Raw genomic sequence first — 25,658 nt, forward strand, 5'->3', positions numbered from 1 at the left:
ATACACCTTAACCCATGGGGTTCAAGCTTGCCAAGGGACTTAGTATCCCTAGCATAACAGACACAGCCAAAGACCTTGGGAGGTACCACAAAGGAGGAATCTCCAAGTAAAATGTCAGATGGGCTACGGGAATCCAGAACCCGTGAAGGTAACCTATTATTAAGGTAAGCGGCAGTGAGAATAGCATCACCCCAATATTGGGATGGAACATGTCGAGTAAACATTAATGCTCTTGCCACTTCCAATAAGTGGCGGTTCTTCCTTTCATCCACGCCATTTTGGGCCGGGGTATAAACACAACTAGTCTGATGTATAATCCCATGATCAGCAAGGTACTTTTGAAATTGGGATTCCTTATATTCAGATCCATTATCACTCCGTAAAACCTTAAGAGTGGCCTAGAATTGGGTCTGGATCATTTTATGAAAATGTTGAAAACAAGAAAAAACTCGATTTTTAGTTTGAATAAGATAAACCCAAGTGGCTTGAGCTCTCTCAAGAGGAGAGTTTCCTCAAACAAAAATAGCGGATTAAATGGCCTGAGCTTGGCGATTCGAACTCAGCTTTCTTTCACCGATCCCTCAAAGCCAGAACCAACTCCAACTCCATTCTCTCCCTCACCTCCCCCGATGGCTCGGTTCTCACCTCTGTTGATGCCATCAAATCTGAAGCAGTGTCCTACTTCACTGGCATCTTTTGCCCCCCTCCCCCTCCCAAACCTTAATCCCGGATGGCCTCATTAACAAATTCGTCCCTTCCAACCTTTTCAACTCCCTCTGCTCCATTCCTTCTGACTCTTTCTGCCATTCGCTCTCATAAGGCTAGTAAAGCGCCTGGCCCTGATAGCTTCAATATGGGGTTCTTCTCTATTTATTGGGACATCATTGGCCCTGAGCTTATCTACACCATCAAAAGCTTCTTCTTCAACCCCCACCAGATCCTCAACATCAACCACACCTTCCTCTGCCTCATTCCTAAATCCCCTGGAGCCTCCTCCATGACTAACTTCAGACCCATCTCCCTTTGCAACCTCCTCTATAAGTTCATTGCCAAAATTCTTGCCAACCGCCTCCAACTTGTCATTGACTCCCTGGTTAGCCACAACCAATCCGCCTTTATTTCTGGGAGAAGCATCTCGGACAACATCATCCTTTGCCAGGAAATTGTCCGAGGTTTCCACCTAAATTCCATCTCTCCTTCAGCCCTTTTGAAGATTGACATCCACAAGGCATTCGACTCCATTCGTTGGGACTTTATCTCCCAAACCCTTCTCAAGATGTCCTTCCCCCCCACCTTTGTCAACTGGATCCACTTCTGCATCTCCACTCCCCACTTCTCCATTCTCCTCAATAGCAGCCCCGCAGGCTATTTTTCCTCCTCTGTTGGTATCCGCCAAGGCTGTCTTCTCTCCCCTTCCTTTTTTGCCTATCCCTTGAGGTCCTCTCTCGTAGCATCCAGTCCAAAACTGACCTCCACCTCATATCCCCCATCCCTAAATGCAAGCCCACCAACCTGACCCACCTTGCTTTCGCCGATGACCTTATGATATTCTCCAAGGCTGATCCCACCTCCCTTGAATCCATAATGGCTTCCCTCCATCTATTCCAGGGTCTCTCCGGTCTTCGCATTAACCTCCATAAATCCCAATTCTTCTTAGCCGGGGTCCCTGACACCTCCAAAGCGTCCCTTTCAACCATCACAGGTTTTTCTCTTGGCACCCTCCCTGTCCGCTACCTTGGCCTTCCCCTCATACCTGCCAGAATTTCAGCCCATCACTGTAACCCCATCCTTGACCTCTTCCGAAAGAGACTTCAAATTTGGAAAGCCAAACTTTTATCCTATGCAGGTCACCTTGAGCTCATCAGATCGGTTCTCCAGTCCTGCTACATCTATTGGAGAGGTGTGTTTAGCCTTCCCAAGGCTACCATGAAGGCTGCCAAGTCTATTATGTGTACTTTTCTTTGGAAAGGTGTGGACTCTGCCAGGTTTCTTCATCCCATGAGCTAGTCCTCTACTTGCCTCCCCAAAGCAGAAGGAGGTCTCGGTCTCAGAAGGATTAAAGTTGTCAACATGGTTGGTTCTATCAAGTTGCTTTGGAAACTCCTCACCAAGAAGTCTAGTATTTGGACTTCCTGGGTGTATGCTGGGCCTCTCCGTAGAGACTCTATTTGGACTGTCAGCTCTGCCCCTGACTCCTCCTGGATCTGGCGTAGAATTCTTCAGGTGAGGCATATTGCCAAGGGCGTTATATCTTGCAGGATTGATGATGGGCTGCAGACCTACCTTTGGCTTGACCATTGGCACCCTTCAGGTGTCCTTGCCTCCATTGTCAATCCCCGTGTCATCTATGCATCCGGCTTGGACAGATTCGCCCCCATCGCTTCCATCATCACCAGAGGCACTTGGTCCCCTCCCCCTTTCCCCCCTCCCCTTGCTGATCTTTGGAGTTCCCTCCCTCCTATCCCCCCCTGGTCACAGAGGTAGAGGTGACACCGATTTATGGCTCCCCTCCCCCTCCGGCATCTTCAGCTCCTACTCCGCTTGGGACATGGTTAGACATAGAGGGACGCGCTGTCCTTGGCATAAAGTGGTTTGGTTCAAAGGGCACATCCCTCTTCAAAGCTTCACCGCTTGGCATACTCTGGCGAACTGCCTCCCCACCCAAGCCTTCCTCATCCATCGCCACATGCAAGTCTCTCCCAGTTGCTGTCTCTGTTGGAATGGGCACAAAGATACAGACCATCTGTTCTTCACTTGCCCTTTTGCTGCCTCCATCTGGAACCAGGTTCTCCATCATTGCTGGCCAGCTCGAAGAAGACCTCTCCCCCTTTCTAGGGAATGGGTTTGGATTGATATGACTTTTGGAAGGAATTTGATTTGTGACATAGTTGGCAAGCTTGCCTTTTGCGCTACTATCTCCCACATTTGGATGGAACGCAATCTTAGAAGATGGACTTCCAAATCCCGCTCTTTCGACCAGATTTGGAAAGCCATCTTATTCGATGTTTCTTCTAAAGCGTGCTCCCTTCCCCTAGGTACTGTTAAAGATACCCCAAAGAACAAGCTGATTGTTGTCTCCTGGGGTCTCCCTACCTCCATTTTGCGCCCTAGCTAGTCTCTAGCTTCGGCTTTGTTGGCCCTCGGGCTTGTATATTCCCCTTCTTTTCGTCGTATTTATATTTTTATTCATCCAAAAAAAAAAAGATAAACCCAAGTATTTCGAGAATGACAATCAATAAATGAGACAAACCAACGATGGCCAGAAATAGAGAAATCAAAGTGGGGAGGGGAACCCAAAAAACCCTGCTGCAGAAGAAGCCTGTCTGAATCTGTCCAAGAGCCTGCAGGGAATGGCTCAGATGAAAAAAAATCCAAAGAGAAACAGCAGCCGCAAGCAGCCCTAGTCCCAATATCGATAATGCACAGGGTTTTGTTGGAGAAAAACCCTGAAACTAAGAGATCGAATGGGAGAAGGGGTCTTCAGCACCTGTATGAAGCTTGATAGCAGCAGTCCATTGTCGCAGAAGGTCTCCAGTATAGGGAGAAACAGTCCCAATAAATCACAGGGCCTGATCTTCAAAAAAAAATTGGAAACTCCAATTACCGCAAGAGAGAACCAGCAGCAGCCATCAAACAGGAATAATAGGTCATGAAAAAAAGAAAAAAAGAGGTGGGAAGAGGGCAGCAACTAGATCATCTGATCACCTCTGCAGTGCTGCCCTTAGAGAAGGAGAAGGGGGAGAAAAAAAATCGAGAGAGAAGGGAAAGAGAAGATAACACGATGGGAGGGTGGGGGGTTTTGAAAACAGATCAGAGATATCGTGGCTCTGATGCCATGTTAACAGAACAGAATTGATTAATGCTTAAGTGAATCAATATGATTCCCTAAGCCCTTTATTTATACTAATAAAACAGAATTACATGGACATATATGCCCCTACATAGCCGACATAGTATAAACAAAGGAAAAGAAAGAATAAACATAAGAGAATAAAACAAAAGGAGGAAAGGACCAGAATACCCCTACGGTATTCTGGCCTATATATCTAACAGAAATCTCTCCCTCCCCCCAATCGATTTCTCTCTTCTCTCCCTTCTTCTGTTCTTGAGAATTAGGGTTTGAGAAACCCTAAGTGAAAGAAAAAGTGTGAGCATCTTTTCACATTTCCAATCCATTCAAGAGTTGAAGAGATCGATTCCTTGCGTTGCTTGGGTGAGGAAGAGCTATTATTGGGAGGAGGAACTACACTTGCGGCTCTAAGGTAACCTGTTTCCCTTCCCTTTTGATTAACGGTTTTTGTACGGTGATTTCAGATGCAAGAGATACCCGATTCGATTATTCTACTGTGCAATCAGGTTCCCACCATCAGACGCTTCATGCGCTTCACTCGACATCGACCAATGTTGGATCACTATCAAAACTGATTCTTCGACATCGAAAAATGCTCTGTCAACGTTGATTCTGGGCTGCTTCTATACTTCTCCAACACAACACACTGCACTACGCCTTGCCTTCACTCACAGATCTCCAGCACCACCAAACACACACCATCATTATGTCTTGGCTAAACTGCAACCAAGAATGTTGCCAACAATGACAACTATCAAACGTCACCAAACCATCTCCTACTTGGTCCGAATGCCTTCTAACTCCACATGCCCAACACTATGTACTCCAGATTTTGTTCATTTTGTTTATCCATGAAGTGGATATTAGTTTTCCATACCTTTCCCTCATTTTCTTTTTTTGTTTTTTCAAATGGATCATTGGATGTTAGTCGTGCTCTCCTTCGCTGCATGGAAATATAAATGAAATAAAACTTTCAAACCTCTAGTCCGGGTTTCCACCCAAAAAACAAAAAACACTCTAGTCTGGGGTAGCTCAAAATCCTAGGCTCGTTACTTTCGGTTCTTTGTGTTAAGCATTTAAACATTGTTGGGGTTTGTGGCTTTGCAGGAACGAGGGGTGGTTGGCTTTGTTCACATGAGCAGGGATTTTAAATGGCAGGAATTTTACTTTTGGGATAGGCTGTTGTGAATAATCCCACATCGACCAACTCTGGGACCTTGGATGACTTCATATATGCCACGTGTACTGCCCCCAAAAGAAGAGCAACAAGTGAAGGGGAGTATTGGAATAATCCCACATCAGCTAACTATAGGACCTTGGATAACTTCATACCCCAGTTGGGCCTCTCCACCTAATACCTTAGGCTTTTGGGTTGGACACTTCAATAAAGCATGCTTTTCTTTCTTTTTCTTGTCTTATTGATGCAGATACATCACCAAAAGAGGCTTATTTTGATGGGAATAAGTCTAGGGTTAGGTTCTATACATGTTGGGCCTTTAGTCCCATGGGTTTTCAATGTAATAGGTCACTTTTATGGACCTAAAGTAGGGGTACATAGGTTGTATACGGAATTAGCTCCATACTTAAATTATTTTCATGTTTTAGTGTTTTAAATTGAACCACTGGTTCAAACTAGTTTTGGACCGATTCAATTTCAAACACTAAAACATGAAAATAAACTAAGTATAGAGCTAATCCTGTATGCAACCCATGTACACCTACTTTAGCACCATAAAAGTGACCTATTACATTGAAAACTTATGGGACCAAAGGCCCAACATATATAGAACCTAACCCTAGACTTATTCCCATCAAAATAAGCCTCTTTTTATGATGTATCTGCATCACTTATTCTTTTCTAAATTTCCTCATATGATTCTTCTGTTGCCTAATAAAAAAAATCAAAAAACATTAACCTATCATGGAAGTCCAATGCAATGAAAAACAGATGAAAAGCTGTTGTTTGATGCGATAAATATTTTATTGCAACAAAATTAATTTACATTATTTCAGGACCCAGCAACCAGGAACTAATGAAGCTAGACAATTTCAATTTCGAACCAAACTTGTGTAAGATATTAGGCTTACCTTTTCCGAAATATAGAAGTATTGAGAAGCAAACAATGCAAACCATGTGTAGACATTTGAGGGTCCTTCAGTTCTACCTTGTCTTGTACTAGGTCCCCAATGCTCAATACAATCAAATGGCAAAGATTTCTAGATAAAGCCACCTGATGACGAGACCAACCCATTAACAATGTCAAATTCTCTAGAAAGAAGCCAACTTTTATCAAAAGCAGATAATACCCAAAAAAACAGGGGGCAAATAAAAAATGCAAGTAGTATGCAACTACCTTGGTAACACTTAAGTTCTTTTGTTTTTTTTTTTGAAGCCAGGTTGAAGGGAAGACAAAAGGGCATTACACAATTATCATTTCAGTAGATAAGTGATGCAGATTCATCATCGAAATGGGTTTATTTCTTTCGAAATAAGTCTAGGATTGGGATATATATATATATGTTGGACCTTTGATCCCAAGGGTTTTCTATGTAATAGGCCACTTTAATGGGCCTAAACTAGGGGGTACATAGGTTGCATACGGGATTAGCCCAATACTTAGTTTATTTCTCATGTTTTAGTGTTTTAAATTAAACCGGTTGAACAACTGATCCAATTTAAGTGAAATATTCCTATTGGCTAATAGGGTCTTATATCCTATTGGTTACTTAGGAATCTTCTTAGTTTAAGTGTTTTAATTGGTTTTAAGTTTTTTATTCCTACCCTTCCACAATTTAAGTGAGGGAAGTGTTTAGATTGTATTAGGATTTGGCTATTAGCCTTTTATTATAAATATTAAATCATGAGAGGCTCCCCCACAGTTCTATCAATTAAAAAAAAAAATCGTCAGCTGCCTTTGTTGTTGCTGTTGCTGCTCCTTGAGAGTGTTCATCCTTGTGGTTCTATCAAGGTGGAAAGGGTAGGTGGATCTCCTACGACTCCTTACACCGTGACGGCTGGGAGGATCTCCTTTGAAGGTGGTTCTATCCTTCTCCATTATTCAAGCTGCTACTGCTACTGCCATTGAAGACTTGCAACTTTCTCCTTATTTTCTAGAAGATTATATACAAGGTAATTTTCGAGAAAACCCTACCCAGCCAGATCTAACCATTAGATTACTTTCATATTCAAACCCTAGCATCCCCAACACTTCCCCTCCACTCGATATTCATCTCAGCCCCATCCAACCACCCAAACCCTAATTCCCCATTAACCTCCATTAATCCTATAACCCTAGAATTTGAACTAAACTCCTATTCTGCTCTATTGGAACTGCAGAACCAGCAGCCCCCTTTGGTCCTTTGTCATTGGATCCTAGATAATTGACCTCTAGTAGGACTTTTACCTATCTAGAGCTACATTAAGTGGTATCAGAGCTCATGGCTGACCCCATGGCTGCAATGCTCGAGATGTTCCAGAAGCGTGTTGCTGAACAAAGGGCTGCAACTAAAGTCCAGAAGGCTACAGCTGATGCCATCATGTCTAGGTTGCAACGATTGGAAGAATAGAGAGTCACCCCTGACAGATACAGCAACTTGCCCATAGATGAAGACAGGTACCAACTCAATTTGGTGGTACGGAGGCTACCTGACAGAGATGGGAATCCCAAATATGGATACAGAGGTCACAGAGATGGACCTAGAGATCACAAGGAAGGCAGGTATAGAGAATACAAATTTTCATTGCCAAAGGAAGTTGAAGATAAAGCTGAAGTAACAATGAATTGTGATGAAAAGAAAGAGACTACTCCTATAGCTTTAAAGATGGACAGTCAACATGTAGAAGATCCTACTGAAATGGTCTATGTTGAAGAAACCAATGTAGGAAAGGCTGCAACAGTGGAAGATGAAGAGGTGGTTGTAACATTCCATAGGAAAATAATGGCATTCAAAATGCTGTCCTTGAAGAGGTGGAGCTTGTGTCTAAGAAGGTTACTAACACTGAAGACTCTATAGATAGGGCATTCACGGTTGATTCAGAAGTCGAACACATAGAGTTTGTTATGCCACCATGGTTCTTCGAAGAGAAAGCTCCACGCCTTGAAGACTTTATCCCTAATTTTCCTGTTTCACCAGAATTTTGTTTGGGGATGAATAAAGCTGCTACTCTATGTTGTTTCCCCCTCATCACTGCAAAATTCGAGCATGAATTTTTTCAAGCTGGGGAAAGTTGATGCAGATTCATCATCGAAATAGGCTTATTTCTTTATAAATAAGTCTAGGGTTGGGATATATATATGTTGGGCCTTTGATCCCAAGGGTTTTCTATGTAATAGGCTACTTTAATGGGCCCAAACTAGGGGTACATAGGTTGCATACGGGATTAACCCAATACTTAGTTTATTTTTCATGTTTTAATATTTTAAATTGAACCGGTTGAACCACTGGTCCAATTTAGGTGAAATATTCCTATTGGCTAATAGGGTCTTATATCCTATTGATTACTTAGGAATCTTCTTAGTTTAAGTGTTTTAATTGGTTTTAAGTAGGTGTCAATTAAGCCCGGCTGGCCCGAACCCGCCCTGAGCCCGGCCCAGACCCAACCCTGAGGGCGGGATTAGGTTAAGGTATAGTCTGGCCCTGGCAGGGTTGGGTCGGGTTGGGGTTTAGACCCTAGGCTCAGCCCGGCCCGGCCCGGCCCTGTATTAACTATAAGTGTATATTATTATTATTATATATAGCCTAACTAAAAAAAATTAAAAAGAAAAAGACCAAAAAAGCCCTAAGGGCATATACGGCAACTCGGCAAGTATTGCCACAAACAAAAGGCCCTAAGGCAATCTGTTTTCAGTTTTCAATTTTCAACCTAATATCTTTCGTTCTAAGGGCGCCGCTCACTGCCTTCCTCCTTCCCTCGGTCTCCTTCCCTAAGTTCCTTGTAGGCTGTAGCTGCTTTGATTCCCACAGATTTGACGATCAATCGCTCCAGGTACTTAAATCTTTTTTAATATCCGAATATCTCTGCTACCCCTTCTATCCCTCTTCATCCACGGATTTGACGATCCATGCTTTCATGGCACATTGGAGTTCTGTTGGCTAGTTATAAGTTATAACACGTTTGATTTATGTTTGCAAAGACAAAGAGCGTTGTTTGATTTATGTATGCTGCCTATTGTGGTTTAAACCCTAGTTTCTGGTGATACGTTGATGAACTAGGGTCTTTTCTATATCTTTATTGATCAACATAGAGTGATTAGCCGATTGGGTATAATGATTACAACTCAAAATTGCAGTAGACCTGGAATTTCATTGTTTAGAGAACTTATATATCTTCGATTATTGCAAATCTATTCAAAGAGCATTCTCAGTTTTTCACTTTTTCAGGGTTAAGTAACTCCTCCTGGAAGATCATTCAACTTCTGTTTGAAGGTGATCAGCATTGCTGATCTTATTTAATTGGTACTCTATATCACTCCATGCGGTACTCTGGTTTGGAGTACTTTTATCAGGGCCGGGTCCATTGTTAAGGCCCCTAGGGTTGGGTTAGGGTTTAGGGCAGGCCCAGCCCAACCCGACCCATTGACATCCCTAGTTTTAAGTTGTTTATTCCTACCCTTCCGCGATTTAAGTGAGGGAAGTGTTTAGATTGTATTAGGATTTGGCTATTAGCCTTTTATTATAAATATTAAATTGTGGGAGGCTCCCCTGCAGTTTTAAGAATTAAAAAAAAATCGTGTTCGCTACCTTTGTTGCTGCTGCTGCTCCTTGAGAGTGTTCATCCTTGTGGTTCTATCAAGGTGGAAAGGTTAGGTGGATCTCCTACGACTCCTTACGCCGTGACGGCTGGGAGGATCTCCTTTGAAGGTGGTTCTATCCTTCTCCATTATTCAAGCTGCTACTGCTACTGCCATTGAAGACTTGCAACTTTCTCCTTATTTTCTAGAAGATTACATACAAGGTAATTTTCGAGAAAACCCTACCCAGCCAGATCTAACCATTAGATTAATTTCATATTCAAACCCTAGCATCCCCAACACTTCCCCTCCACTAGTTTTTCATCTCAGCCCCATCCAACCATCCAAACCCTAATTCCCCATTAACCTCCATTAATCCTATAACCCTAGAATTTGACCTAAACTCCTATTCTGCTCTATTGGAACTGCAGAACCAGCAGCCCCTTTGGTCCTTTGTCATTGGATCCTGGATAATTGGCCTCTAGTAGGACCTTTACCTATCTAGAGCTACATTAATAAGATAGACAGGTATAGTACAATGTTTCGACAAATTTTGCAAAACCAACAGAAATATTTCGGTTTCGCAAGCTTTCAAAATGAAACAGCGTGTGATACTAATGAATTGCAATGTTTTGACCGACCATGTTTCAGATTTCAATATCGTTTCAATCAAACACTTGGTATAAAATGCAAGGTTTCAATTGAAATTTCGCAGTTTCGATGAAATTTCGACCATGTTTCCAGTTTTGGTATCATTTCGCTACCTTCCTAGAAAACCTCAGTTTTTGTGATTTTTCACCAAATCACTCATATTTTTACAATGGACCATGAATAAATTTTGATAATTATGAAATGGTTTCTAAATTATGTTTAGAGGGTGGGCCTTGGTGCAACATAAGGTTGCTCCATTCTGACCAGGTGGTCACAGGTTCGAGTCTGGAAACAGCCTCTCTGCGAAAGCAAGAGTAAGGCTGCGTACATTATGACCCTCCCTAGACCCCGCAGTGGCGGGAGCCTCGTGCACTGTGTACACCATTTTTTTCTAATTTATGTTTATTCATTCTGAAAGCATATTTTAGTTGATTTAATTGAATTATGTGGGTTCTAGTACTAAACAGCATTGTACAGCATACTGCGTATGTAATATCCCGTCCCCAAAAAGGTATTTAATTATTTATATTATGGTTTACAGGTACTTGACAAATTCGTTTTGACAGAATCCGGTTCAAGTCAGCCCAACAGAGAAGTACTGAAAATACAGGTAAATATGGATTTTCACCAATTACAAGCATTAAGTAAGTTGGAATGAATCTAGGTATACCGTGGACCCTACTAGTGTTCCACATTAAAGAGAAAGGGATGGAAACCGTACAGTTTTAGGTGAAGTGTTGACTTCACGCGAGTTTTAGAGGACCTTAGAGTCAGAATTTGGGGAAGTCCAAGACATGAAAAAACATAGGTAATCAAGTTACCTACATTGTGGAAAAAAAATCGGATCAAACAGAGTTAGAACAAAGGAGATATGTCCGTTTGAAGGAGCAGAGGTCAGGCTGCAGAGCCGCAACCGGCTAGCTGGGAAATTCATCCGGCGAGCCGGATCAGCCAACCGGCGCCTGCCGGTTGTCACTGGAACTTTAGTGTTCACCTCAAGGGGCAACCGGAGCCCTCCAGATCCCAACTGGCTAGCTTGTTTGTTGCGGGATCCGACGAGCCGGTACGGTGAAAGTAACCGAGTTTTTGGCTTTTAAAAGGGGCTGTTGGCTCATTTCAAGTCACATTTCAAAGCTAGGAAAAAGGAGAGAGAAGAGAGGAAAGAAAGGGAAGCTAGTTTTGGAGCCATTGGATCGTTGCATGATCTTAAGGAAACCGTCGTGGGTTTGATAAGAACCTGACAGCGAGTCCAGGGAGGGATTTTCAGATTGAAAAGGTAAACCCTAGATCTCTTTTTCGATTTTTTTTTTTTTTTTTTTTTTTGGGATGAATAAAAATTCATTACCAAAGGAAAGAAAGGGGGAGAGAGAACAAACAAGGACAAGCCAATTACAAGGCCCTGCCAAGACAAAGGGGAAGGCGAGGGCCTGCAAAAAGGAAGGGGAAAATCCCCAACCTACCACAACCCACTAGAAGGGGGAAAACCCGACCACAGTAAGATCTCTATTCGATTTCTTTAAGTGTTTAGCAGCTATTTGATCCGTTAGAAAGTTCCTAGTAGTGATGTGATGCTATTAAAACGAATTTCATGGAAAAAGGATGAGATCCCACAAAGTTATGTGAGAAAAGGTAGAAAAAACCCTAATTTAGGGTTTAGGTTTTCCTGTTTTGGCTACTAGTTCGACTGAGGAGTCAACCAGTGTTCCCTAGATGCTGAAGTAGTGCTATAGAGGTAAGTTTCGTTAAGTATGAGGGGTAGGACGTAGGAGACCATACCCACTATTCCAAGAGTATTAAAGAGAAGTCTAATGTGAATGAAAAGATTTTGATTTACCAGTGATGGAGGAGCACCAGAGATACTGTTGAGAATAGTAGAGAAGTAGTACAGTAGAAACACAGGAAGGTGAGGGGAATTCTGTCATATCCTTGCATGTTTTCCCATTATTTTACATTGTATTATGCCTCCGAGATTCTTATGTGTTAAATAGAAATGAAAATGTTGTTTTATAAATGATTATAAACATAGTGAGGCATGGTAAGAATAGCAAATAACAGTAAAAGATAGTAAATAATAGAAAAGAACTGAAACTAAAGTTTCTATTAGTACTTGTTTGTAACAAGAGAAATGAGATGGATAGTGGAGTTCCTCAATGTCTACCCTACTAGTTGGGGGACAATAGGAATTCCATCAATATCCAACTCACCGTGGAGTTGAGATAAGTAGTGCGAACTGGAAATGGAGGTAAGTAAAGAAATCAAAGGAACACTTGTGGCTCAAGAACCCCGGTAAAGACCCAGTGAATGCCAACTCTTTTCAGAAGGGGTTTAGCTACTGGATGAGGTACACAAAGACAGCCGAATCTTAAATGATTCACATAGTTGAATCTTTATTGATTCCCATAGCAGACAGCCGAATCTTCAGTGATTCACAAAGGTGTATGTCTTGAGTTCAGTAGTAGTACTGACTCTTACACATACACAGAGTTCGGATCCTCTCTGAAACCAATAGTCAGATCCTCACAGATCCCCACAGTGCAGAGCTATGTATCCTCACTCATATACAGCTCAGTGGCAGTTCACCCAGATAACAGACAAAGAAATACACAGTATAGAGAATAACAGTTAAAGTAAGCCACAGAAAGAGAATAACAGACAGACAACGTTTTCATTGTACATAGTCATGCATTCCAAATATTGTATGATCAGATGTAATATACAAAATTGATAGAAATTATAGTAGCATGTCAGAGTATGATTTGCACAACATAGTAGAATTGTTTACATTTATCAGCATGATATGAACTGTATTCTTTCTCACTGGGCTAGTTAGCTCATCCCACAGTTTATGATATTTTACAGAGCATGCCCATGTAGTGTGCCAGTGTGCAGGCTGCACCAAGAGAGCCAAAGGGAAAGGAGTAGACCCCTCCAAGTAGATGAGCAAAGGCAGGACCAGAGAGAGTTTCACATTTTGATGTTTTATATACACTTTTTGATGTATACATACAGACAGATGCTTTGATGTATATAATAGTATTTCAGAGATGTAACAAGTAGATGATTTCTATATGATGGTTTATGCCTGATGATATACAAAGTTTTATATAGAATGAGTATGGAGTTTCCGCTGCAATATTTTGATGTCTCTGATGCATTTTATAGTTTTTGCACATCGTAACATTTTTCAACCGTTATTTAACGGCGGTCTATGAGCATGGTTCAAAATTTCGTGATATATCGGCATATTTCGGAAATCTCGACAATACCGAGGCGAGGTGACCATACGAAATGAAAAAAGTCAAAATTTCGTCGACATTTCGTGACATTTCGGTATGTCACCGAAATATCGCCCAAATGTTACAAACCATCACGTGACTCTTTAAAGGATTGACTATAAAAGCATAATCTCACATATCTCGGTCGAAATTTCGACCGAGACCTTGCTGAGACTCTCTTTTGTTCCTTTTTTTGTGTGTTCCACTCTTCCAAGCATAGTTCAAAGCCTCTTCCAATTTGTTCTTCATCATTTTCGACGGATCGTCTCCGAAAACACGTCGGAAACACCTCCTAGCACATTTGTGAAGGATTTTTCACTCTTTTAGTACTTATACAATGTGTATTTAACTATTTATACATCAGGGTCTGACCGTATACTATCAATCAAGGGTGCAAACCCAAAACACCACTTTGAGTTCATTTTTTTGCAATATGAAGATTTAAATGTGTTTATTTAGCTTAAATAAGGGTGTACATGAAGTATCAGGCCTTAATATGGCAAAAAACCCACCGAGATGGAGTGCCAAAATATGGCAGAAAAAATACCATATTTCGCCGAAATTTCAGAATATTTCGGAAATCTTGATCAGCCCAAAATGGTGAGACAAGACGAAATTTCGAACTACGTCTATGAGAGCCAGCACCATACCTTTATCCGGATTTGGGCGTTACAGCGTACACTTCCAACCTAGGATCCATGGAACTACCATTCTGTATGTGCTTTATTACAAACTAAGGATTCCAATATGTTTAAAGGGCCCAAAATAGGGTTTCCTAAAAGTTTTGGTAACTAATTTGGCCATTTGGGACTCAAAACCGGCAACTGAACCTTCCAGGTTTTGCGAAACCTTGAACCTTGCAGACAGGTCAGCCTTCAAACATGGCATAGTATAATATAGGGATATTCATTAAAGCTTTTCTTCTTCCACCATATCTAGCCTTCAGGAGAGAAGAAGAAATTGAACCTCAATTCCATGGCTTAGGCATGTTGTAGCAGACCATTTTGAAATACTTTGCGAATTGCAAGAACTCCCATATGACCATTCTAGGGTTCTTGCAGATCAACAACTATTAGGCTTGAATGAGCTGATCCTACATCACAAGTGTTCAATGGGTAGGAGCTAGTAGGTTGGCAATGGACCATCCATCCAAATAATTGGCCACAGCTGGGTGAGCAAAGGCCTTCAGAAGAATCAGGGTCTGGATGGAGAAGAGAGGAAGGGGGAGGGGTAGATGGTGTGAGTGAGAATGGCGGGGTTCGTGGTACCTGGAGATGGCACAGGAGGTGGAGGATGCAAACCTAGATTGGTAACAGTGGCCGTACCAGAAGAGGGAGAGGGATACTGGTTACCAGGTTTGGGCTGGCATTTTACAGTTTCATGCCCAAAGAGCCTGCAAACTAGGCAATGTGGGGGGAGCCATTTGTAGAAGACTTCCTGATTGAAGCAAAATCCTTCATCATCAGCTACGGGGATTGAGGTAGGGAGTGGTTCATCAGCTGATACCTCCACACAAATTCTCGCAAACGCAAGCCGGTCTTGCCTCTTAGTTCTACCGTTGGAGTATAGCGGTTTCCCCAGAACAGAGCCAGTAATACTGAGGCCATCTTCATACCAAAAGTGAAGGGTGAGGCCTGGAACCATGATCCACAGCAGAATGGTGTTGAGATTAACTCTCTTTAGCTAAAGGTAATGATCCCAATGACGAAGGAAAATCAGTTTTCTGCCTAATTGCCAAGGACCTCCTTTGAGGGCATGCATCTTGTCATCCTCATCAGCGAATTTGAAAATGAAAATGATGTTGTCCAACAGGTACGTATCCATTAGCCCATGAAGTTTCCATTGCTCAGCCAGAGATAGCTTAACAATATTGAATGGTGACCAGCTGCCTATGAAGTGCCCGACCAAGACATTTTGTCACTTAGAAGTTTCATTGTCCAATAAACCCACAGAGTAGAGGGCAGTTTTAGACGAGCCAACCAATGTAGGAGGGATGAAATGAAGGGGTAGACCTTCACGGGAGGATCGGGTGGGTTGGTGGAAGAGAGAGGTTCAGGCCGAACCACCCCACTGCAGGGGAAGGGAGGGGGAAAGGGCTGGGGAGGAAGGAGCACGGAAGGAGGAGGGGAACCAGGCAGGTAAGGACACCATACCAGGAAAGCTGGCCATGGTGGCAGGCCCACAGGGGGAGGGACACACACGGACAGGGAAGAGGAGGGGCTCACTGGGAGGGAGAGGGAGGAACCACGCACATTTCCCCATGCTGGAGATCATTTTAATGGTATCATATGCTGATGTGCAAGTACGACCTCCGTTAATAAGGAAAAAGACTTTGGAGACGAGGGTTTAGGATGCTTAAAATGAGATGAAAATTTCCCCCTGTATGAACATTATTGATTTAACTCCTGTAATTCATAAAATAAAAATAATTTTTATTGGGATACTCTTTATTCATAAAATAAAGGTAAAAATAATTTTTGATATAATGTCCAAAGTATGTTTGTAAGCTTTTGTTTTTAATGGTTTTTAGACTGCTTTCGGAGGCCCTAGCTCCCTGGCTTTGATTGATGCCCAATGCCGTTAAGGAGCTTTCTTCAGCCTGCCCTCACTTCCACATCTACTTAGCAAATCTACTTATCTGAGCCTGCTGTTAAGTAATTGGACGTAATAAGTAATTGTATTAATATTATATCAAGAAGCACCCTGAATGCTCTAAGAGTATGAGGAATCCACATCAGGGATTTACCACAAAAAGATACCCCATAATACATATACAAAATTGTCCCAGCTCTTGCAAAATCCAAGAGTGCTCAACCCCTAAATTCTGGTAGCACAGATACCCAACCTGAGACAAGAACCATAGCATTCCTTGCAACCCTAAGAACGGGTACTTCTCTCTCATTCAAGATTCTTGTTTTTCTTTCTCTCTATAAATAGCAGATTTCCCTTCTAATGAACCTCCCAGCCATTAATAACGAAGATACTGACAACTATTAAGCTACCCCTGTTCCTCATAGAAGTTCCCCTAAACAACTAAGGCAAAGCAACAATGCAGAAAAAAAGGTGATATACATCTTCCTCCACCTGTTATAAAATATATAGACTACATACATTCCTCAATCTCCAACGTTCTTATGAGATTATCGTTTGTCAGTATCTACTCTCAAGGCAAGCAATCCACATAGAAAAAGCAATTATTGGGGTTCTCCTATGATTACAAATAATCTTGTGTTAACCCCCTCTCTCCATTATGAAGCATCCTAAAAAAGGACTTACCAAGAACTGCCAATCCTGTTCCACTTCATATCCTTGCATCCCCCTTCTTTAGCTTTTGTTGATTCAAAAACCCCATAAAATGTCACTGTCCCAACTTCTCAATCATTTGGATTTCTCCTAGACGTTGGGACACAAACCCGTCTCCCTCCCTTTCCACATGCTCCTCCACCATAGCATATCCTGTTTCCATAAACTCCTGGAACTTCATATACATCCCCTTCCAAAACCCCATTAATCCCCCCCCCACTCCCACTCCCTTCCCCTTCCCCTTCCTTCACAAGCCCCCTTCTTCGCCAAATTTCCTAGGACACTTTCCCAATAACACCATATTGAATTTTCACCAGGCTAATATTGAGCCCCCTTCTCCTTTGCCCAGTCCTTTTCATACCAAAGAAAATCAATTTAAAGCTTCTCCAATCTTGCCACAAAAGATGCTAGAACAAAAAACAAGGGTGGATGGGTAGTAAATGGTCTCCAATCTCGCCACAAAAGATGCTAGAACAGAAAACAATGGATAGAGACTAGAGAGTAGACAGCATCCTCTCCACCCTTTCCACCAGGTCCCATAATTCCTTAAGACTTCACCTTTACACCCCATAGCAGTGACTGAACATATCCACATTATCCACCTTCCAACAAGAATCACCTCACTCTTCTTTAGGCTCAACTTCAACCCCACCGCCACTTCCAAGAATTATAAAACACATCTCAGATTAGGAATTGGGACCACCAATGCAACAAAAAGAAACAAGTAATCATCCGTGAACTGCTAGAGAGAAACATTAAGTTCTGGTTCCCTACCCGAAACCCTCCATCATAACCACCCAGCCCCGCTTCACCTAGCCATAAAGATTACCAGAGCCTTCAAAACACAAATGAACAAGAAAGGAGAAAAACAAATCCCTCTTCCTCAACCATCACAAACTCTTAAAAGAACCAGATGGATCCCCATTACCAAAACAGAATCCTAGTGTTTTTGTAATAATCCTTCATCCACCGCATCCACTTCTCAGCAAATCTCATCCAATGATGTAATCCAGAAAATCCCTGGTCATAAGTTTTCTCCATTTTTCACCTTTAAAATCACACCCGGCTGCCCCTTCCAAACCTGGGCATCCACCATGTTATTAGCCACCAACACCTTGTTCAATATCTGTCTACCACTGAGTCACTGACAAAAAACCCTGGTAGAACCAAAATAATATGTTATCCGATCATACCATGACAACAAGTATTTATTTAAGCTTCCCCCCCCCCTGAGACTGCACCTATTATTTCGTTACCTTTTGTCAAGGAAATTTCTATGGTAAAACATGCATGTCTAGTCTTATATGAGATTGTCCCACATCCTCTTTTGCCTTCACCTGATCACCTCCCATTGATGCCTTTCACTTGCACCAGTTGTACGTACCCCTACATACTCCTCCACCATTATGACCAGACCATCTTAATTGACTCCTAATTTTGTCACCAGACAGAATCATTCCAGTTTGTCATTGAATGATCTTTGGACATCTCAATATCATCCTTCCAAGCCAAGTCAGTGCATATGGAAATTATCTGATAGACTAAGTACAATACATGCTTTGTAAAATGATCTTACCAAAAGCATAGAAATAAACACAATCTTAAGCCTCATCACATCTTTTGGATGAGCCACATCAAACCTTCTCCACAACTCCACCCCTGTTAAATAATCAGTCCAACTATAAGCCACATTAATTTATGGTGGTTTTCCCCTTGACATTCCGGAACACAAACACATACACCACCACCACCCCCCCTCTCCTCTTATAGCAAAACGGGAGAAAAGAGTAGAATAAAAAGGTGGCAAAAAAGTTATATCAAACAAAAAAGATGCATCCCAAAAGAGTAGAAGTTGCTTTAGAGCACTCAGAAATGTCAATCTGCCCAGAAAATGGTATGATTTTCAAAAGGTCAGCCACATGGAATATAAAGAACTAACCTTATACACAGAAGCATTTTGAAGTCGACAAGTAGCTTGGACCAAGTGAGGAGTAAGAATGGAGAAATTGTGTATATTCTGGTATCCATAACAAAATTACACAAAGGTAAGAGGAACTATAATAACATGTCATGTAACAACTGAAAAAAAATCAAAATATAAATATAAAACAAAATAAATCAATACACCAAAGAATAATAGTGAGAAACAAATAAATCCTACATGCATTCGGATTATTACAACTGACTATATTAAGGCCCCCATCCACGCAAAATTCAGATTAATAAGATTATCACATCAGACACAAATTAAATCTGCCAGTAAAACTAACCTGGAGAAGAAAAAAAAGAGGATGAATGATCAAGCTAAAACCTTACAGGATATTATAAAATTTTGGAAATGGCTTTCAAATGAAAATTCAGATTGTAGATTTCATGCCAAAAGTGGGCATCCATACATAACAGTAATAGAATTGGGTTTACATTGGGCATTCAAGTCTTAGATTCAAATCTATAGTCAAAATGGGAGTTGAGGTTCCAAAAATATAGCTGTCATGGCCCCAAGGTGATGGCCAGGCTCATTCAAATCTATAGTCAAAATGGGAGTTGAGGTTCCAAAAACATAGCTGTCATGGGCCCAAGGCGGTGGCCAGGCTCCTTGTCGCCTAGGTGCAGCCTTGTTCACCTAGGCATGCACATGTTGATGTGTAGTTTCTACAAATGGGCTCAACAGGAATGACAGACCCACAAAGCCCAACAGTAATAAAATCAAATTATTACTTGATATAATCCAAATGGGCTCAACATATCAAAGGATAATTCAGACAAGCCCGCAAACGCAGTCCTACTTCAACAGCAAATGGGCTCAACGTTAAAGGGTGAAATAATGCAAACGAGCTCAACAGTAATGAGTAATAACAAGCCCACAAACGTAGTCCCACTTCAACCAAATCCAGGGACTAAACATCAAAGAATAATTCAGATGGTAATCCTAACATAAAATCAAACAATATCCTCATATGAAACTTGATATTGGTCCATCATAGCATCGCTGGTGACTAGTCATTGCCCATTCTTTTTTTCTTTTTTTTTTGGGTAATAAAAGTCTTCATTAAAATCAACGTGAAACACACATGGAATGAGAAGAGCACATCTCCTGGATCCATGGAATGGAATTGGGCCAAACCGCCGTTCACGTCACCGACAGTGCCCTCCAAGCCAGGGAGTCAGCCAAGTTGTTAGTCTCCCATGGAACAAAGTTGAAAATTGTTGAGTTATGTAAACCCGTTAAGGGTATTTTGGACCTTTTATTCTTTGTTTTTCCCCATAGCTTATATAGTCGGCTATGTAGGGACCTTTATGTAATTCTACCTCTCTAATTTTTTTTTATTTTTTTAGCCCGAATATTATCTGGGACCCGGGCAGGCCCCTGCATTTTTATTAAAAAATGAAAAGAGCAAAAGATACAATGGGGGGGACTTAACCCGCCTTACCCCAACCCGAAGAGCCTCACACTCTCACACCACACAGACCAAAGAAACCACCCAAGTACAATTACATTTTGAAGACCGAAAGACCAGCCTTATCCTCCCTTATTATTCTTCGTAATGGCAGAGGGACAATAAGATCATCGTGGAAAGTGGAACTAACCATAGCATCACAAGCTAAATTTGCCAAAGAATCCGCTGCCCTGTTGCTTTCACGATAGGCAAACTGAACACTCACACATAAGGCATCAACCAAAGAGAGCACCTCATGAACTCAAACCAGCAACTCCACAGATTGCACGACCTTTTAGAAATACAACTAACAGTCGTGGAAGAATCTGAATCAACGACAAAGCCATATAGGTTCAAGCTAGCACATAACCTCAGACCGTCCAAAAAAGCCTTCATTTTCGCTACTGTATTTGTGCAAGTACCATAAAAACTAGAGAAAGCTGCAGCCAAGAAGCCATTCGCATCACGAATAATACCACCCCCACCACTAGCACCCGGATTTCCTTTACTTGCCCCGTCAACATTTAATTTAACCGAATAAAAAGGGGGGCACCAATAAATGGCCATAGGGCGTTTCACCTTAGTGACAGGAGGCTATAAAGCTGAAGCACTTCAAGATAAGATTATCCTGATTGAATGTTATAAATAAAGCTGCTTAGTGATCACATTGATCACCTAAGCCATTCTCAAAATCCTGTTTTGTTAACATGGTATCAGAGCAAAACTTTTCTCTGATCTAGGTTTTCAAAACCCACCACCCTCCCATCGATTTTTCTTCCCTCGATTTTTTTTTCTCTCCCTTCTTCTTGGGTCTCATCCTTCCCTTAAGGGCAGCACTAATGAGGTGATCATATGATCTAGCTGCTGCCCTCAAACCTACCTCTTCTCCTTTTTTTCATGACCTAATTTCCGCTTCTACTCGATAGCTGTTGGAACCATCTCAGCGATATTGGAGTTCTCCAGATTTTTTTGAAGATCAGGCCTCTATCAATTTTGAAGGCTGATTTTCCATTGTTGGAGCTTCATCTGCAACCTTGATCAGCATCTATCCAAACTCTGCAAGGTTTTGAAGACCCCTAACCCCAATCGATCTCACCTTTCAGGATTTTCCAAAACCTTAACATATATCGATTTTTGGGATAGCGCTGCGTCCTGTTGCTGCTTTTGTTTCAGAGGAGTTTCTTTGACCATGAGGGTCACTCGACATCATCTTCAGCCATATCTTCTGAGTTTTTTGCAAAATTCAGATCTCCTTTTTTTGGGATCGATTTCTCCCAATATCCAGGGTTTTGGTTCTTCTTCGCTGGCTGCATCGGTTACTTGCTGGTTCATCTCATTAATTGGCTGCCACAATGACAGGCTCAGATTCTTCTTCTGCAACCTCTGGACTTGATGGACAGCCGCGGACTGATTTTCTTCCCCTTGCTGCTCCTATCAAACTTGATGATACAAATTATCTCATGTGGTCTCGATCTACATATTTGACCATTGCTGGTCGTGGGCTTACTGGCCATATTCTTGGGACTAACCCCATGCCGGCTGAACCTGGTTCTTCCATCAGCTTCATCTTCGGCTCATCAGTTACATTTAGCCACTTCTCCTGATTCCATCTATGGCATTGTTGACTTGGTCACCCTCCACTTAGAACTTTAGCTTTTTTGTTTCCCAACTTGGTTAAAGATTGTACAGCGGACGAGTTTTTATGTGAGGCCTGTGTTTTGGCCAAACAGAGTCGTTCGAGTTATTTTCCATTAAATAAAGGAAGTGTTTCTCCCTTTGCTTTAGTTCATACTGATGTGTGGGGCCCTGCCCGTCGTGCTTCTATTTCTGGTCATAAATGGTTTGTCTCATTTATAGATTGTTATACTCGTACTACCTGGGTGTCCATGATGCAGCACAAGAGTGAGGTTTTTCACTGTTTTCGGCTCTTTCATCGTATGGTTCAGACCCAATTCAATGCCACCTTAAAAATTCTGCGGAGTGATAATGGCAGAGAATACATGGAGGGTCAGTTCCAAAATTATTTGGCTGAAAAAGGCATTGTTCATCAGAGCAGCTATGTAGACACTCCGGCCCAGAATGGAGTGGCTGAAAGGAACAATAGGCATCCTCTAGACGTGGCTCGGGCCATTATGTTTGCACGGCAGGTTCCTTCTCAATATTGGAGTGACGCTATACTTAACGCTGCCTATCTCATCAACCGCATGCTTACCCGTGTACTTGATGGTCGTGCCCCTATTGACCTTCTCCAGGGTTCCTCTTCTTTTATGGTTCCCCAAAAAAATTTTGGTTGTGTTTGTTATGCTCGCAACCATCATCCTCATGGCAAGCTCGATTCTCGGAGTATTCGGTGTATTTTTTTGGGCTACTCCGCCATCCAGAAAGGATACAAGTGCAATCACCCACCCACTCGGCGTACATTTGTTACCATGGATATTGTCTTCCATGAATCCCTGGCGTATTATTCTCAACCAACTCTTCAGGGGGAGCATGATCCAGGTATTAAAGATGTGTCTGCTATCCTTCCGGCAACTATTCAGGGAGAGCCTTCTTCTCCAAAGCCTCCAACTTCAGTTCCTACCGTAATTCCTATTCAGGGGGAGCGTAGACCTGTGAGTCAGATTCCTATTAATAAAGTCTATATCCGGAAGCACAAAGAGCAAGTTGAAACTACCACTATTATACCTCTTCTCCAATCATCAGGACTTGATCCAGATCCAGACCTTGCTACATCATCTGGTAAGGATCCTTCTCTTGACTTACCTATTGCTATTCGTAAAGGCATTAGGTCTTGTACCCAACATCCCATCTCCAATGTTGTTTCCTATGATTCTTTGTCTTCTTCCTATCGTGCATTTGTATCCTCTCTTTCCCTTGTTTCTATTCCTCACAAATGGCAAGAGGCGATTGCAGATCCAAAGTGGAAAGCAGTCATGATGGAAGAGATGAAGGCCTTATCCAAAAATTAGACGTGGGAACTAGTGGTTCTTCCTCCGGGCAAGAAACCAGTCGGCTGTAAATGGGTATTTGTTGTCAAGCAGAAGATGGACGAGACAGTAGACGGATACAAGGCCAAACTTGTGGCCAAGGGCTTTACTCAGACCATTAGAATCGACTATCAGGAGACATTTACCCCAATTGCAAAGTTGAATACTGTTCGGGTTTTACTAGCATATGCTGTCAATCTAGGTTGGGATTTGTAGCAATTGGACATAAAAAATGCATTTCCCCATGGAGAGCTGGAAGAGGAAGTTTATATAGAGATTCCCTAAGGTTTTTCTTGTGAGAAGAGTCATGGAAAAATTTGCAAACTAAAGCGGGCATTATATGGACTGACGCAGTCTCCTCGGGCTTGGTTTGGCAGATTCCATAAAGCAATGATCTTTGTAAAATACAAACAGAGCAGTGCGGATCACACCTTGTTCATCAAGCGAAATGGAGATAAGATCACTCTACTTAAAGTCTATGTCGATGACATAGTTGTAACTGGTAATGATGCAGATGAAGTTTCTCACCTGAAGACTTTCATGGGATGAGAATTTGAAATAAAAGATCTAGGACAGCTCAAGTACTTCCTGGGGATTGAAGTTGCCCGTTCTCCCAAAGGCATTTTTCTTTCCCACAGGAAGTATGTTCTAAACCTATTCTCAGAGACTGGTTTGTTAGGATGCCATCCGTGTGACACTCCTTTGGAAGCTACTACTCATCTACAAGAGAAGGACGGTGATACGATTGTTAAGGGTTGAGAACACCGCTTGGTTGGAAAATTAATTTATCTCTCCCACAGTAGACCGGACATTGCATTTGCAGTAAGCTTGGTCAATCAGTTCATGCATGACCCCTACTTCACTCATATGGCTGCTGTCCTTCATATTCTCCATTACTTGAAGTCAGCTCTAGGAAAAGGGATCCTCCTGTCTCCGCATGATCATCTTCGCATTGAGGCTTACACAGATGCCGACTGGGATGGTAATCCTGATAGGAAATCCACTTCAGGTTATTGTACTTTTATAGGGGGTAATCTTATCACATGGCAGAGTAAAAAACAAAATGTTGTGGCAAGATCCAGTGCTGAAACCGAATTCCATGCTATGGCCCAGGGCATATGTGAGTTACTGTGGCTCCAGAGTTTACTCCAAGATATTAGTGGTTCTATTCATCGTCCAATGATGTTGTACTGTGACAACAAAGCAGCAATCAGCATTGCCCACAATCCAGTGCAGCATGACCATACCAAGCATGTGGAGATTGACAAACATTTCATCAAAGAGAAGTTAGAAAGTGGGCAGATTTGCATACCTTTTGTGAAGTCCGGAGATCAACTTGCTGATGTCTTCACCAAAGGGTTATGTGGGAAGTTGTTTCATCCTTGTTTAGTCAAGTTGGGCATGTGCGATATCTATGCACCAACTTGAGGGGGAGTGTTGAGTTATGTAGACCCGATAAGGGTATTTTGGATCTTTTTTTCTTTGTTTTTCCCCATAGCTTATATAGTTGGCTATGTAGGGACCTTTATGTAATTCTACCTCCCTAATTGAATGTTATAAATAAAGCTGCTAAGTGATCACATTGATCACTTAAGCCATTCTCAAAATCCTGTTTTGTTAACAAAAATACAACTTAAAAAATATGAAAACAAGAAGGTAATATCCTCCAAGAATGATCGAATCTACAAAGGCAAAGATGAACAATCATTTGAAGATAGGAAATAACGTTCTTGTTGTTTGATCCAAATAACCAGCATTGCCAATCGGATCCTACATCCCAACGGTTGTAACCGCTTCCTGCATCCCAACAGTTGTAACTGCTTCCAAATGGTTGTAACCACTTCCTGCACTTGCTCCGGTACCGGGAAGTCCATCGCTAATGTCGGCATTTGCTGAAATTTTGAAAATCTGACAACTATACTCCATTGTTCACAGGAAAGGAGTGATACTTCTGAATGAAAGTGAATACGAAGGACAAGGAGCACGCACAAAGAGAGATATCGGTAAGGGTAAAGTGGAAGACATATCAGTAAGTTGGTTTTGGGAGAGATTAGATGGAATATGAAAAACAAGGAACAAGCAAAAGGCGGACAGAATACTAACACCAACATGAAACATGTAAATCAATAAAAAATAATGTGTTACATACCACTGCTTCCCTATATGGGACAGCAGCAGTACATTTGCACCACCAAAGAAAGAAGAGGGATCTTCAATATAAGAAAATAGTGAAAGCATAACAGAGATCGAAAATAGGAGAGGAGGAGGGAGAGGGATCTTTCAAAGAGGGTTTCTTCCACTCATGCCACCAGTACAAGATAGAGAAGAAGAAACAAAATCTAGGGTTCTTCCAGTCATCCCGACGGAGCGATAGTTGTCCAGCCTAAGATAATCTTGTACACTAGCAACCAAGGGTTTAAGGG

The 25,658-nt window shown here is 41.9% G+C and overlaps 1 protein-coding gene across 2 annotated transcripts in view; it reads right to left on the minus strand.

The window, feature by feature from the left end:
- The window catches only part of LOC122660287 (anaphase-promoting complex subunit 4), a 131,411-nt gene that overhangs the window by 99,251 nt on the left and 6,502 nt on the right, over positions 1-25,658 (minus strand). For both annotated transcript variants that reach the window (XM_043855525.1, XM_043855524.1), the window contains exons 6-7: positions 18,751-18,828; positions 5,939-6,081 (exon numbers count right to left, since the gene is read on the minus strand). In XM_043855525.1, coding sequence (XP_043711460.1) covers positions 5,939-6,081; positions 18,751-18,828 — 221 coding nt within the window. The remainder of the gene's footprint in view (positions 1-5,938; positions 6,082-18,750; positions 18,829-25,658) is intronic.

Source organism: Telopea speciosissima, chromosome 4, assembly GCF_018873765.1.
Source record: "Telopea speciosissima isolate NSW1024214 ecotype Mountain lineage chromosome 4, Tspe_v1, whole genome shotgun sequence".
NCBI lineage: Eukaryota > Viridiplantae > Streptophyta > Magnoliopsida > Proteales > Proteaceae > Telopea > Telopea speciosissima.